Genomic DNA, 17,084 nt, shown 5'->3' with positions numbered 1-17,084 from the left:
TTGAGTAACCACTATAGATACAAAGAGGGAGCCATTGTGGCTTTGTGAACTAGTATGTAAAGTCATACCAGTTTCTCTTCCCTGAACTGCGATTAGGGTTCAACTGGAAATACTAAAGGTTTTTTTTTTCCACCCAGATAATCTACAGGCCTGAGATGAAAAGTGGAAACTGTGGTAGAGAAACAAGATGGAAGAGGTATTATTGTTAGAATGGAGGGACGAGGAGAAAGGGAGAGACATGGGCTGCTTCTTTACAGCCAGCTAGGGGTTTAGCAATGATGACTGGTTATGGTGATCGCTGCTTTGAAAAGCCTCAAGGGCTGAATGAGATGAAGATGACCGCAGATTTGCCGGCTGTGGAATGGAATTATGCCACCTATGGGTCACCACGAAGCAGACCATTGGCTCTAAGCCCGAGCATGTATGCAAGCATGTATAGGAGTGCATGTAATAGCCAGGAGGAGGTTTCTTGAAGGCTGCGGGGCCATCGGCCTCGTGCACTGGGAACTAAAAATAAAACCAAGGCTAAGACAGAAACCTCTCATCAACTCTAATAAGACCCCACCAGGGACAGAGAGAGAGAAAGAGAGAGAGAGAGAGAGAGAGAGAGATGGGAGAACAGAAGACACAGAAGAGCAAGGCCAAAGAAGGACAAAATTGAAAACAGCTAAGGTGGAGAAAGGACAAAATGTGCAAAAGAAGAAGGAAAGCAGGAGGAGGGAGAGAGCAGAAAAAGAGGGAGGGTGGGCAGTGACACTGTATGTGAGAAAGGGGAGTGAAAGAGTTAGTCCTATAAAAAGAGGCTGTGGCTGCATCTGCTCTACCTATAGCCAGCAGATCTTAATCTATGGCAGAGTAATAAAGCTCGTACTAAATCTCTCCACTGCACCTCCACATAATTACATTCATAGGGCCTGTGTAAAGAGAGCCTCTGATTTAGCGCCCAGCCCTCGGGAAGGTGTATGTGTGTCCATACATATATGTAAAAGAAAAAAGCTGCCAATACATGAACAGTATGAGTGAATATGTGAGAGCGATGACATGTTTTCTGTGGAAAACCTAGCAACAGCTGTGACAGGGCCTGACTTCCGATGGTGTCACTGCTGAAATAAATTCAGAAAAATAATAACAAGCGAGTTTCTTCCCCTGCGCCACGCCGGATGTAACAGCAAATGTAAAAGCAATTTAAAAAAAAAAAAAAAACCTCAAGGTCATATTCAATTCTCCTCCATTTCCCAAGAGCAAAATTTGTCAAGGTCATGCGCAACTCGTGGATGGCGGTGAGTCAGTGTGTGTAAAAAGCATTCGGAGCGTTGAAGTGGAGGAAGGGTTTGTGGGTGTAGTGTGTGCACACGCATGTTTTTGTCTGAAGCAAAGGGAAAAAAAATAATAAGTGCCTGTATGAGAATGAACATCCGCAGGTTCAAGGAAGGAACGAGCGTGAAAGCCTTTTTTGTGTGAAAGCGTGTGTGCGTATCAGGCGCGTGTTCCTCACCGTGCCTCTGCGGCAAGCAGCTCGTCGTAGTGGGAGGAGCGCTGGTCGTCATCCTGCCTGTATCTGATGACTGTGGCCAGGCCTTTACTGACCAGAGCCTCCGCTATGTTGCTGGGGGAAGAGGGGGAGAGAGAGAGAGAGAGAGAGAGAGAGAGGAGAGAGAGATTACTTTAATAAAAACAACAAGCAAACACCCCCCTTGGCTTCACACAGAATTCTAAGCGAGCGAGCGAGCTCGACAAAAAAGAAAATAAGGGCATGACAAATCCCAAAGGTGGCTTGGCTGAGAAACAAAGGTCACTTGAATGTTGACATTGCACACTTGACTAACCACTTCCTCGCTGTGTTACTGATGGACAGAAGAGAGGATGAAGGGCAGAGAGAGGGGAGCATTGTTGCACTTAATGCAGCACTTAGGTGCTGGCCCTCGGACATCGGTGTGCTGGTTGAAGTGTGGGAGAAAGAAATGACGGGACAGGAGGGAAACTCTTCCGATCTGAGCTTGTATCATCGGTACCCAACACACTGTTACAGTCCATGCTGTCACCTTTAAAAATAGGCTTTTGGTTGTTGTTTTGTTGGGTGATACCATACAATGAGGACTGTTTTCTCCAAGCTTCTTCACCTCACCACCGCTCACACACACTCAGCATATGATGGCTTTATAATTTAAACAGGTTCTTACAAAGTCAAGCTGAGTTTATTTCTCTCTTCCTACAAGCAAGGAAATTACAAACAATACAATTAGACAAGGTTGTAAAAGGTCAAAAACATCCACCCCACTGACCGCTCTGCCCCCCTGACCTCGGCATTCACAGGGGGCCCGTGCCAACTGTTATCTGTGAAGCAGAGCGGCTGTTGCAGTTGACTAAAGCTGGGTTGTAATTGGCATGTCACGGGGTTGGGTCCTGACCTCTGTGTACACACATACTGTCAGATACAAGACTGCTGGTTTGATGACGTAGAGTGGTCTGTGCTTCCATGTGTGAAAGTAACCGGTTTGTGCCATAGAGCCCAGAGTTAAAGAGACAGAGAAACCAGAAGACAAGTGCAGCTTTCAACAGTTTTTTTGAACTGTTGTTTTTTGTTTTTTTTTTTGGGTGAGAGCGGACTTCATTTCAAGTCATGTGGCATTAAAGCTCCTCTATCCGCTTTTGATTAAATTTGAACCTCTGAGTAGTTTAATAACGTTTATATCTGTGGTGCTGTATAAAATACGTGTTTCAAACAGATAAACCAGATTTCTTCAAAGCTCTGTTTGTAGATAGAAAATAATTGCTTGCACTGGGGCGACCCTTCTCATGAAAATTAAAATGCAAAGAAGCACTTTCAGGTTGCTTTGTGATGCACAGTGAGATTACAAGTTCTAAGCATTTACAAATGATTATTTTGTGTCATCTCACATCAGTTGAGCCTAACTTATAAAATTTTACATAAGCAGACCACTATTGTACTAAAATGAAATGTGATGTGTGTGCAGTCTGTTACACTGACAAATTACATACTGTACCATCTGCCAGTGAGGGCTGCTTATTTGCAACAAATTCCTACCAGACACTTAGTGGCGTGAAGTGCAAATACAGAAATAAAAATGCATGAAATAGAAATGCGTAACTGTTCAACACCAGGAGAATAAACCTGAACAGAACAGACTGAAACGAAAGGAGAACTTTCACTGTGGTACAACGTGATCTATTACTTACATGCCGCCAATCGTGACTGTAGCACAGGTGCGTTCTGCGAAGGCAGGGGTGCCTTCTCCTGGACCGGTAGCTGCTCTGATGTAGTCTACTGTCACGTTGACCTGGAAGGGGCAAAGCAAGCAGGAGAAGAGGTCAAAAAAATACGGCAAGAGTACTGAGACAAGCTGAAAGCAATGCCAGTTACGGTAATAATTAGTGTAGGGAGTGTTCTGACTGTGTGAGTGTGTGTGTGTCCCAGTTCTCAAGGTCACCCCCAGTCGGTGTGAATCACATCAGGCAGGACTGTAGATATCCCCAGAGGAGCAGTATTAACACACTGTGGGTGTTTGGGACAATGCGCACACACACGCACACGCACACAAAGAGAGCGAGAGCGGGAGCAGTGATAGAACCCAAATGACCCGACACTGTGTGTTCTCAAAAAAGCTCCCTCGGGACAGACCACCCTCCCTGAAGATACAATTTTGTCACTCAGCTGTGTGCGTGCGCGCATATCTACAGGCATGTGATGGGGAAAGCCTGCTTTGTGGGCCAGGCACAGGCAGACAGCGCCGACGGCAGGGATGCAGCCGTACCGGTACATGATCGGCAGTTTAAGAGCTACGTGTCAGCCGTGTCAGAAAAGTGTGATGGGAAGGGGAAAAAAGTGGGAATCTGGCTCTGCATCACAGCGTCACAGCGCAGACACGAGTCAGAAAGAGACAATGCAGACAGGCCTATTACAGCGACATGAAAGAGACGCCAACCAGGACATGGAACGAACGTCGGCTTGTCATTAGATGGACAGGATGAGGACGTGGTGACGAGAGAAAGAGAAAGAGGAGCGTTTGACGAGGCAGAGTGGATGTGTTGCAGTGTACTGTTCAGCAGGAAGTGCCGTCTGCATTTGAAGAGCAGGCGAAACATAAAAGGAGCAGGGGATGGATTATGATTTTGGGAGGCCACAGTTGGCTGCTCCATTAAACGCAAAAGAGAATGAACCAAACTGCCACCGCAGTGTGTGTCAGGGATTATCTGGAAGACGAACTGGAGGTGGGAAAAAGGAAAATTTAAATCTAAACTAAATTAAAATCTGAAGTCGCTGGTCAGCAGTACCGTCAGCACACCAACACCAACTGTATCTGTCTTTTACGACAGATCGTTTTCATTCTGGTCGTATCATCAGTTGAAAAATAAACATCCCCGTGCACCATAATGTACATTAACAGTACCCATATCCTGACTAACAGTCATATTATCAGCGGTGGAATTGGTTTGGGATCTTTTCAGCCGGAGAATATTATGCAATATCCGCTTTTAAACACCCCCAAATTCATCAGTTTTTGTAACCATGCAAATAACCCATTCTCATTGTCTTGAAGGAAATGATTTTATCCTCCCTCCCACATCAAAGCGCTTTCATTTCCTCATAGTTTCACGTCTATTCTGCTTTATTGAAAAGTGAAGCCATTCAAACGAATCACAAAATAAAAATAAAAGAAAAAAACTATTGCATTGTTCTTGGTTACATTTGCGTTTCATTTTGTGCTTTTGTGTTCACACATTGAAGAATTAGGGGCAAACAAAGCAATGAAAAACAGGAAGAAGTCAAGTTAGCTGGAGAGGACACAAAATGAGATGAAATGAAATCGCTAAACGAGAAAGCCGAAACAAACAAAGACAAGATTGGAGGAGGAGATTGAAACGCACAAGCAAAATATAACGTTGGGTGCCATAAGCTGTGAAACCAGAACACCAATAGCACAGATGATGACAGATTATAAACTTTGACCAAGCAATGTTAGATTAGAGCAGTTCCAGGACCATTCTCCACGGGCCATCTACGCGATCTCCTGATAAGACAAAGCCATCTATAAGTACCCCCCTAGAGGAGAGTGAGACAGAGGGGGAGAGGCAGTGGATGGATTAGAACATGGGGGAGTGATAAGGACAAGGACAGCAGGAGTGTGAGACAAAATGTTTTTGTTCTGCTGAGGTGACAGGCAGAGATTTGGTTTACTCTGCCAGAGGACATTGTGCACATGTAAAGGGAGTTTGTGTGTTGAATGCTGGACTATGATATGGAAGGATGCCGTGCAGTATCGTGAGTTACATCCATCACAGCCCAGCATGGCCTCAGCAGGAGCCGCTTTCCACACAGAAACACGGTAGAAGAGGTTTTAAGTTCGTTCAGACTGAAATGAGCACCTGTCACTTGCACCTTTTCATCCAACTCATCTTCCACAAGTGGTTTCTTTATTCGTAATATTTTACACCGATTTGCCAGCAAATAAACAGAGAAAAATAGTGGTGCTGCATATTGGTGCAGACTTTGTAATCAAGGAGCTTATTTAAACATGTTAGGGTTCTCAGTGGAAGTGCACATGATCACCGTTCAGCTGGCGCGGCTACAGAGTGCCATACTGAACAGGTGAAAGTCCATCTAATTCACCTGTTCAGCCTCACACTGTGCACTGGATATTAGCCAATCAGAGTGGGTTTGAACAAAAAAAGATATATGGACATCTTTAAGCCTTGAAGAGGCAAAGAAATACAAGAGGGTGCAATGCCGGGTAAGACAATCAGTGCAAGAGGGTGAGCAAGGTAAAAAGGTATGGTAAAGTGTGTAAGTATGTGTGTGTGCGTGTGTGTAAGAGAGGTGCTTAAGGTGCTGCTGTGTTTTTAGCAGGCTGTAATCGCAGCTGGCTATCAATGAAGTGAGCTGTGCTGCTAGGAAAAAACCTCGGGCTGGGACAGCACAACGTCGAGAGGAGAGGAGGGAAATAAAGGAGGAAGAGGAGGGAGCCCCATCTGGATTTTAAACCATGGGACCTGGTGACGCTGAGGTCTGCACGCTTTGCATCTGCTTGAACGCACACACCTCAAGCTTTCCCCCAAATCGGGTCTCACTCTCACATATACACACTACATCAAATGCCACCACCGCACACACGGCATTCTCAGTGCATGCACGCACTGGCATGCACACAAATAAGAGGGGAAAACTCTGGCGCTAACAGTACTACACAAGCAGCTGCATAACAGGAGCCACTTTGAGCACGCAGGATTATCCGAATGTGCTCAACCCTGATAAGTGGCTTAATGCAACATTTCCACTGGACTTTTTTTCTGCTGAGGCTGAGACCCAGGCGCACAAGAAGCACTACTTATAAAGTTAGCCAAAACGAGCTTTTTGGGATTATGTCACCATGCAAGCGCTGCCGTTTCAATGGGGGTGGGGATATATATGTGAGAAAGACAGACAGACTGACCGACAGACAGACAGACAGACAGAGTGAAAGACAGACAGAGTGACGCAAAGGAGAAAAAGGAAAATGCCTCAGCACACATTTATCTAACCTTAAAGGGATAGTTCAGATGAGGATTTTGACATAAGGGAGAATGTGTTACTCGACAGCGACACATCCTCTAAATGTCATTATTTGTCAAAACAATCAACTGACCTCACTTTAATCACCCAAGTGGTGATTAATCAGACGTCATATTTCTCATGGCAACGTAAAAAAATCATTCAAAAGACTCCTCTTAAGATAAAACTGATCGAGGATGTGTGGTTGTTGGAGTCGATGCTGTGAACAAGCCAAGATTTCATCACCACTTGCAGCTGTGAAGTCCTCTTTCAAAGACCAAACCAGGTATTGCAGCAATTTCTTGCTGCCTCTGAAAACCATCAAATATAGACTTCGTTTTGGAAAAAAAAAAAGAGAAAAGGGCAGTCTTTTGAATATGGATATTAGATATGCTTTATAAAAGATCAAAAGCACCATGCTCTCCTTATAGAGATGAGGAATAGGGGGTTTAATAGAAAAAAAGCATTTAATGTAGCTTTATTCTCCTAAAGCGGAGCGGTGGCATTAGGGCTTTGAGCTTTTGCTCAGCACACTGAGACTCGTCGTTAATGCTTAGTCACGTCCTCGAAGGTTTAGTCAGGGAAAAATCTGCTTGTTTCCAAATTCAGGCACTGTATTGCTCTCTTAGGCAGTCTCTGGGGTTTGAAGTGGAACGTTGACGAGGGGAGTACCTGTAGGTCCATCTGATAACTCAACCTTGTGTCTGGACAGGACGATTAGCTTTGGTCGAGTCCAGCTTCAGCTAGATGATGCGGAGAAACACCTTTTTGTGATCTGGTAATAGATCTGTAGTCACGCCTCTGCAGGTGATTCAAATTCTCTTCTCCCTTCTTCTTTTCAGGGAAGACCCGACCAGGCGGAGCATTCCTTTTTAAATCCACCAGGTCAAGGCCCAATTACCCCTCTGTTGAGGTAAAACCTTTGTCTGGGTTCTTGTCGGAAAGGAAAAGGAAAAGAAAAGATAAAAGTGGAGCTCTCTGGAGCCGAATTTCAGGGAAAGCAGTGGTCTTAGAGTCTTCTACTAATGCTTACTGCTCCAAATCTGTCTCTATAGAGCTTAGTGTTCCGAGACAGGATGACAGTAAGTGGGTCGACTAAACTCCTCTCCTTGTTGAAGTGCAACATGCATCTGTACACTCGTGCACCTGCCTGCATCCAACTTGACAACTCAAGTAGGCCAAGGTAGTATAGATTAACATTAAAGCCTCGAGGGTTAAGTTTTGTGCTCGCAAATAAACATCCACCCGCAGAGAGCCTGTGATCATTTCATCCAAACTAATTCACTCTTGTTGCCAAGGCAGCAGAAGGGCGATGCTTGTACCTTTGAAAAACCTGCAGACTTTTTTTAGGGCTTCTAATTATTTAAAACAAACATGATACATGGTGACAGAGGGTTTAATTCAAAGCTTTACCCTTGTGTCTTAGCAACAATAAAGGAACGGGAGGGAAGCGACGTTCCAGAGCTCCTCCGTTATTGATTTTGCAGACTGAGGAAGGAGGAGGCTGTGCTGCTGGCAAATGGGCAAGAGCTCTCCACTTAGACCTAACTCACTTCTAAGAGCCTATAAGCACACACTAGGGAGACCCAACTTCAATACCAATCAATTGTAGAGGAATATAGGGGCATTAATATAAACATACAGTATGTGCATACACACCGTTTACTACACACACAACAATAAATACCCATATACATACATATATATTTAAAATATATACACACATATTCATCATTGTAGAAAGCTTAATGAGAGAGTAAGGAATATTGTTTAGATGGGGGGGGGGTAGTAAGTAATATTTGGGGATTGTACACATTTGGAGGGCATTTCTTCTCCTCACACAAAATGGAACAGAGTAAAGTGATTCATATTAAATATTTCTCATTGATTTTTATTTGTACCACTAGTCAAACCTTACGGTAAGCCATCTTTGGCTCACGGGGTCCATTCTGGGCGACCCTGGTTTAGATTGTTTGTGGAGTAGACATTCTGTACGTTATAGTGCCTGCATGATTATGGACTGAATTATTTTATTCCATTCTCATTGTTCCCTTACTTTGGGTGGCATGGCATTAAGGCTTGCATGAGTAAACAGCTAATGGCCATAGTAGATGGGTGCAGATTTGCATGTGTACCATGTATACATGTTTGTTTCTGACTGGCTGACTGATTGAAAATGCCCATATACTGTATATGTATTATTGCTTCATCTACATACATGTACACAAACGGCCACTATGCTTTAATGTAAACATGCAATGCAATAAAGAAGCCCAAAATGGTACTTTACAGTCTTTATATAGCTTGATATGAGGCTTTGTCACCATACTAATGGCATAATTTGTACAGTATTTTTACACCTTGACAAAGCTACAGTCCCCCTATTCCCATCATACACACTCATTATCCACAAACACAAACACCACAAATAAACAGCAGAATCATTATTCTCGCTTCACTCGTCAAAAGCCAGCTTACGGCTTAATTTTCTGTCATTAAAAAAACATTAATGAGGATGATTAAAATGAGTGTGATGAGAAGCTGGGACAGGGATATGAATCTCACTCCTGTACTGAATGCCAAAAGGAACTCTCTTGGCTTTTGGCTTTGAGTGGGTGCATGTTTCTGTGTTTATCAGGCTGTACTGCAAATGTTGGGGTGTTTTTTTTTTTTTTTTTTAGTTTTTTAACTCAGTACACTTCTGAAAGTGTGTGAGATTGGAATATTTGTTCTTCTACTGTCTGCTTACTGTGGAGTGGACCCCTGAATTCTGCACATTTGCTTGGTACATTCTCAGCCTACACCCAACAGAAACACTGACTGAGGTTTTAAAAATTACACAGAGAATTGATTTGTGGAGGTCTAAGCTCCCAAATCTAATACTTGGAAGTCAGCTGCAAAACAGCACTGAATTTATGAGATAACTTCTGACTAGGGAAGTCATTTTTTCAATGTGATTGTGCACAAATGCACCATTTTGACAGAGCTTTCCATCAATCCGCACTTTCAACCGCATTCCCGTGCAGATTTTTGCAAGAAAGAGTCCAATCTTTTCCAGCATGGCTCCTATTATATTGTGCGTCTGACAAGTGTTAAGAGTTAGCTATTTGGAAAAACTTAAACCATCATTCAGCTCCAGCAGTGAACAACAGCCCTGGGCGTGCCTGTGAGCAACAGCCGCCTTCTCTCCCTGAGCCGTTACTGCCACTGCAAAATTGCCACTGTTCGGACAAAAACAACAATGTAGGCGTCATTTTACTGATTTACTGAGGAGACCCTGATGTGAAAACAACCTAATGTTTGCCCTGAAAACTTGATATGCAAGGCAAAGTTTGCTACATTCAAAACTGGACAGATCTGGTTGTAAATCAGCTCTCACTCGTAACAGCTCGAGTATTTCAAACACTAAACCTAATTTATGTCGGTTTAAGTGTTTTTCTCTCTCTCTCTCAGACTCACACGTCCAACTTTGATTCATAGTTCATCTATTCAAATGTAACACAAAAAAAAGGCAGATGATCAAGTGGTGGTGTGTGTCTCGAGTGCTCTTTAGCTCAGTGTTTGGGTTCTGCTGGGTCAGATGTGTGTAAATCATAGCAGCCCCCAAGGTGTACAAAGCCGGTAGATCAATAGACACAAGAGGGGGAAATCAACACTGCTTGTTTAAGGGGTGCGTCCAGGCCAATACCAAGCCCCAGGGCATCTTCTGAGAGCACTTGGTATTCAAACAGAGAGGGAGGGAGAGAAATACAGATCTGGCTTAGGGCTTCAGAAACGTGTGTTTGGTACCGGTGAGGCAGGAAAGTCTGTTGGAGCACATGTGCAGCCACTGGGGGAAATCCCTGTTTAGAGCTATTGTTTAATTCATTGAATCAGCAGCAATCAGGTTGATTCAAACACTGGCATACACACACACACACACACACACACACACACACAGAGCCACAGTGTGATTGGGAGGTGTCACCATCTGTCAATGGGTCTTACCTTTTTACCAATGAGCTTCTTCCTCAGGAACTCACGGGCCTCGAACATGTAGGGGATGTCGTAGAGCGGACGGAAACGTTTGTCTTTGTCCTTGTTCTTCTCCTGAATAGAGAGGGAGGAGAAAATGGGGAGGAGGGTCAAAAAGAGGGAGAGAGGACAAAAAAGAAAGAGGAAAAAGGGAGGAAGGAAAAAGTTATTCGTTGCACTCTCAAAGCTGCAGAAACATGCACAGACACAAACACCCCCCCACCTCACGCATACCGACACAGACACACTGATTAGCACACAGTCGTCTCGTTTGTTCCCATTCCTCGTCTCCTTCAGTCCTGCAACAGGGAGGATCTGGACTCTGAACACGCTGTGAAATATTTTCATGCACGCACCTTCCTCAAACGCAAACATCTCACCTGCTGTCAATACTGACAGATCGCACCACATAGATAAATAAATAAATAAAAAATCAAAGCACACAGTCACCAAGGACACAGACGCAAACAGCCAAGGCAAAGACACCGTGTTAAACAGATGCACAAAAGGCGAGCTGACACTATGTGCATCCACAGATGTAGCCACACGTACACTCACACAGCTGCACACAAAAACTTCCCTCAATACGCTCACCCACTCTCTGACAGGAGCAGGCCACAAATAGAACCTATTTGCATTTTCAAAGGAGGCTGAGGTTTTGTGCTGCTCCCAGTGTGAAGAGAAACACACACTGCGCGCGCACACACACACAGTGACAGGTGCCGTTTTTGTAGGGGCGGGATTAAAAAAAATAATACAGCAAATGACAATGACGCAGTGGGAAAATAAACGACAGGCGCTAACAGGAGGAATAAGGCTATGAATGACAATACCAGTGTGCTCGCCACCCCTGCCCCTCCCACGCTCTTCTATGAACGCCATCATTATCTGTCATACAAACAGAAGTAACACTCTTCCAAATGAACACACAGGGTTGGATTAATTCCTCGTTTCCTCTTCTCCTCAATGGTCCTCATTCATTTTTAATGCCTCTCCAGTTGTTCGGAGCTGCCAGGTGTGGCACACAGCTGGGCAGATGGATGTGAAGGGAACACATGCGGGGCAAAGGGTGTGCGAGCGCGGGTCTGCACGTTCGTGCTTGTGCTTACGGCTCCTTTAAAAAAGGACAAATCTCGTGGGGACAAAGTCCACTGGTGTCAAACAGGAAAATCTGCTACCAAGCATTGTTTGAGAGTCAATAATTTCTCCCTCCAAAATGCTGTTAATATTTTTAGTAAGCCTCAATGTGACGGCGCAGAAGGCCTGTTGGATTGGCCCTAGTGAAGGAGCTCTGGAAACTGCCAAATCTATCCGCCAACAGAGTTCATTTGACCTTGGCAGGAATGAAATAACCTTTGAGTTTAATATGTTTCCATCTTTCTTTTCTTACTCCCCCGCTCCCGTCTCTCTCCACTTTCACTGGCAGAGTCAGCACGGCATGGAACCTCGGAGGTGAGTTAATCTCACACATGACCAGTGGAAATCCCCCACCGTTCAAGCCAAGAGCCGATGTCCTCCATTTTGTGTCAGCCGGGGCTTATTGTACGGGTCTTTCATCCCTACCAAGTCTGTTGCGGTGGGATGATGGGGCCTTTTAGGAGTATTGCTAGCCAGGAATCCTCCATTTTGCACCCGAGCTGTGGATTTAGCGGTCCACTGCTGGGGATGAGGATAGCTTATAGCAAGCTCACATTGCTTGGGTGAAAACCTTCTTTTAGAGTATATTTTCTTAATGTCATATATTAAGACAATTTCCAGATACTGAATGACGGTGTGTCTGCATCCTGAGGGGCTTTCACACACATCCTATTAATGGAAGCACTCCATTTTGGAGGCCATTGGGATTCTGATAGACACGGGTCAAACCAACAGGATAACTTCAATGGGGAACAAAAAAAAAAAAAAAAAAAGGAAAAATCATTTCTAACTAATAAGCTGGAAAGGGAGTCACGTCACTGAGGGTGAAGAGTGTAAATGTCAGCACTCTAAGCCAATTAGGCACAAGGAATGGAGAAGCAGACAAGGAGGACAAAAGGTACTACTCCTTCATCTTTTAGAGGGTCTATGGGGAACAGAGTGAGACTGAGTGGAACACGGCAAGGTGAAAGAGTCAGAAAACAAGAAAATGAGAGAGTGAGAGGAAGTGTTACAACTGAAAACATACTGCCGGTGTTTTTAGTCGGAATAGAGGAATCAATGACGCCAATTGATTGCCCAATATTTCACAATGGGCCTCGTTTGCTTTGTGTTCACACTACAAAAGGGGTCCACACCAGTTGCAGTGCTATTCAATGGGACATTAAGCATTCCCTGACAGTTAAGTGCAATTCAAGCAGTTAGAAAATGGATCTGCTCCGCGACCAATCAAAGAAAACATACACACGGCTGTCCCACCTTGATGAGTATGTGAAAAGGTAGACCGAGTCAATTCCACTTATTTGACTATGAAGTCAATTTCAACTTCAGTCCCGAGATACAGATAAACCTACAACATTAGTGTCATTAAATTACTGAGACAAGACAAACTGTGCGCAGCATCCTTAAACTGTTATTATGCAGTTGCAGGAAGGTTACAGAAAAGAAGAGCGAGTCACTGTTATGTCTCAACCGTGACCCAATAACAGTTTGCTCTCGCTATCCTCAGGGGGAGTTCTGTTCTATTTGGGGTAAATTCCCTTCGTTCCAAATTACCGGCTAAAGCTCAGGAATCATCTTTGACTATTGCAGAGGCATGACGCTAGCTGGATTGTACAGTGTCGCAGGGCTGCAGGGGCTGGGCTGCAAATGTGTGGATGCTACTGCTGGAGGCATCTGCAGCTTACGGAACTTCAAGGGTGAAATCATGACTCAGGAGCGCGTCATGCTCGGCTTTCTGATGTGTGGCTGTGGCGTCGGGGGGGAGTGTACAGTATCAGGCCATAGTTTTGCAATTAACTGGCTGAGAAGAGTGTGTTATTTTGTGTGTAACCTATATTTGGAGAGAAATACCCTGCTGCATGCGCGCGTCCCTGACAAAGTGGATATCATTTTTTGATTAAGCAGTGCACTGGTAGACTTGGACAGACAGTCATCGACGTTTACTATTGCACGACTAACAGCATTACTCATTCGTGAATGCGTAAACATAAATGGCTACAGAGGGTTGGGGTGAAGAGAGTGAGATGATGCGAGAGAGAAAGAAAGAGAGAACAGAGGGAGGAGGCATATACTCCCTGAAGCAAGAACATGAAAGATATAGCTGATTATGGTAATACAATACAAAATCTAATATATCTAATCTAATAATTCTGCATTCAGTCAGTGATTAACTGATACCAGACTGGTGCAGGTAAATGTACTGGGACAGCTGGGACAGGTTGCAGGCCGTGTTTGGTTGTGCGCTCTTTAATAAGGATGGCATACAAAAAATGTGAGCGAAAGCATGTGAGCTGTTTTTAATTTTCAGACCAGACGGTCAGACTGGCCCTGCAGACAGACACAGAGATGCAGTGTTAGACTAACTGCAGCGCTGCCTGCTAAAAAATCCCCAATATTGCTGAATACATTCAACTACAGACAGCACAGAGCACATTTGCACAGCTGACTTTGGATAATATTGAACATACTGCATCCATCTCAAACACAAATCCCCATTTATAAACGGCCTGCATCAAAACGAATTCAGGTTGTGTGTACCTCTGTTACTTTTGAGAGATGTAGGTGACAGTACTTTGAAGAGCACAGTCACATTTATCTTGTCATGCAGCCCTTAGTCTAACTTCCTCCCTCTGCACTAACACAAGCACAAGTAAGCCAAGTCCTTGCTTTTTCAACAGTGTCAGCCAAATGGTGCAATGAGGCCAAAAATATTCATCCTGTAGTGAGGAGGGACACTGGCTACCAATCTGCCTCACCCAGCCAATGTGCACAAGTGAGTCATGAGGTGGGCGACCCTCCTCCCTTGTCATCGTCCCCCCCCGAAACTTGAGGTCAAAGCATGTCATGCTGGGCTAGGGGCGTGCTGAGGGCACACACATGGCCAGACATAAGATTTGGAGGATGGGGACAGAAGTGAGGAGGGAGGGAGGGAGGGGAGAGACAAAAACAAAGAGGAGCGAAAGAAAAGAGGAGTTGCAAATAGAGTGCAGGGAGCAGATGGGTCCGTCTGCACCGCTTCAAATCTTCACAGAATAAAACAAGGACTATCAAACTTTAAGAATTCCATTCTAACTGCGACATCAAAGTGGCCGGATCATGTTGGGAAAAGCCTCTGAAAATCAGCACAGATACCTTACTGTATTACACACACTTGAGAACCACAGATCCATTAATACAATCCCAGAGCCTCCTTCTAATTTATGTCTGTCACATTGCTGTTTTGTTACTTGTTTGTTAGCTGTCATCTTCTTACCCGTCTGTTTGTGATTTAGTCCCACATGTTATTGTTTTTTTACTTAGCATGGTGTCAGTTTTCTGTTTGACAGCATTTGGATGATGTCAACTCCTTTATCTTTGTTCATTACAGTTGCAGCATCCTGCAGCCCTACACTACAGCTGATAATTAGCTGACTAGCTGTAACAGCATTACAACACATTTTCTACCACCTTTTTTAGACCTTGATGTCTTGACTACAATTGTAGATGTGAAATAGAATTCATTATCATGTGCAGACAGTAGCAAGAAAGCCATACAACTGTATAGCAATTGTTCAAAATAACAATATGTGAATCGACGGCAGCTGTGCGACAACAAAAAAAATACAGAGTAATTTATTTTGTGACAAGCCTTCCAGACTTTTCTGCACATTCTGATGCACTTCACATAGTTTATGAAGATGTGGAAGATCTGCCAACATACTTTGCCAGACTTTTCAGACCTGTGCTGAAACTGCCGTATTTAGAGAAATGCTAATCAACGTGCAGTGTTCCAGTATAAAAATAAACCTAATAATAATGTGAAAGTAAAAATAAGACATAGAGACAGAAGAAAAGAGAGAGAGGCAGAGAGATAGACAGATGGTTTATGGAAGGCAGCGGCAGACAGGACAGAGAAAGATGTATTGTGAGACTAAATCATCTACAAAGTAAACACACACGCACACGCACACAGGGGTGGACTGTGGAGAGGTTAGACGAGTAGGCAGGGCTGTGAGGAGCAGCGTGGGGATGAGCCATAGTCATTGTGTTGCATTATATAAGGACAGTGAGTTGACCTCTCTATGTGCTCCATCAGCACCGTCCTTAACCCTACTTAAACCACATAAGCACACAGATACATTACAATGCATGAAGAGACACACACACACACACACACACACACACACACAAACAGTCCAGACTTGATGCATGTGCATCGTCAGAGCAGATACACACAAACACATCCAAACACATCCAAACACACCGAGCTGAGTGAGTGGGTGCAACAGTGAGTCACTGAGTAGCATAGACATCTCTCCCCACTCGTGTTTTACGCTGGGCTTGTCCTGCTGCACACGAGAGAAAAAACAGAGCAAAGAAAAAAAATGGGGGGGGGGGGAGAGGGGGGAGGAGGAGGAGAGAGAGAAGAAAGAGCTGACTCTAACTCCCAAGCTCAAAATAACTCACATCTGAAGATGTGCCACAGCAGTAACACTGGGGAGGAGTGGAACCAAAAAGGAGGGAAAGGAGTGTCCAGTGTTTTACTGCAGACAGACACCATTGGTCCACCAATCTGTCAATCTGCGTTTGTGTGTGTGCTTGGTGTGAGGAGACTACAGGGCGTGGGGGGGGGGGTCCAAACTGTGCACAGACACATTCAGACAGACAGAGATAATAACGACAACTGGCACCAAGAAAATCCCTACAGACCTCTAGTCGAAATGAAACACACACGCACAAACACACACACTTGTTCCTGGAAGGTTCATAGATAGGCTACAGTGCTGACATGCATACACCTGGACTGTCTCTAAACACAGACATGCAGCACATGTCTGTGTAATCCATGTTTGTGCAAACAATGACGCCAATTTCCAAGATGTTTCCCGACATAAGCTAATGCAGCTTAACCAAGCATGTCTCTGCGGGAGTGTGTGTGTGTGTGTGTGTGTGTGTGTGTGCCTGCATGTGTGTGTAAGCTGTGCTGCAAACCGTGACAAAGTCTTTGTGTCCGTCTGCTGCACTGTAAGCAAGAAGGCAGCTCACTCGTGACAGTGTTAGCCAACATGATGTCAGTGTGTGTAGAGCATCTGGCTGAGAGATACCTGCTGTGACCTCTCACTCGCTTGACCTGGAGGTAGGAATCACTCCCTGCTGCCTAAAAACTCAAATAAAATTCAGGTTTTTCAGTTTGTGCATTCTCTCACTGCACATATGCTTTTTACATGTGCACTTACACATTTCATATTTAGGCAAGGTGGAGAAAAACAATTCTACCCACAGCTTCTAGCCATGGCTGGCTGCTTGTTTCTTCCATAAAGTACTTTGGTAGGTGAACGAACCAATATTTGCAGGCGCTACAGGATACATTTGAGGCCACATCTTTCAAAATAACTAATGAAACAGC

At 44.4% G+C, this 17,084-nt stretch overlaps 1 protein-coding gene across 1 annotated transcript in view; it reads right to left on the bottom strand.

The window, feature by feature from the left end:
* The window catches only part of snd1 (staphylococcal nuclease and tudor domain containing 1), a 165,660-nt gene that overhangs the window by 127,949 nt on the left and 20,627 nt on the right, over positions 1-17,084 (bottom strand). Inside the window, exons 11-13 of the mRNA XM_076722355.1 lie at positions 10,535-10,636; positions 3,199-3,299; positions 1,496-1,606 (exon numbers count right to left, since the gene is read on the bottom strand). Of these exons, the coding sequence (XP_076578470.1) occupies positions 1,496-1,606; positions 3,199-3,299; positions 10,535-10,636 (314 nt within the window). The remainder of the gene's footprint in view (positions 1-1,495; positions 1,607-3,198; positions 3,300-10,534; positions 10,637-17,084) is intronic.

This window comes from Chaetodon auriga, chromosome 22 (genome assembly GCF_051107435.1).
Source record: "Chaetodon auriga isolate fChaAug3 chromosome 22, fChaAug3.hap1, whole genome shotgun sequence".
Taxonomy (NCBI): domain Eukaryota; kingdom Metazoa; phylum Chordata; class Actinopteri; order Chaetodontiformes; family Chaetodontidae; genus Chaetodon; species Chaetodon auriga.
The sequence above is the reverse complement of the archived record's forward strand: the minus strand, read 5'-3'. Positions and strand labels throughout refer to the sequence as shown.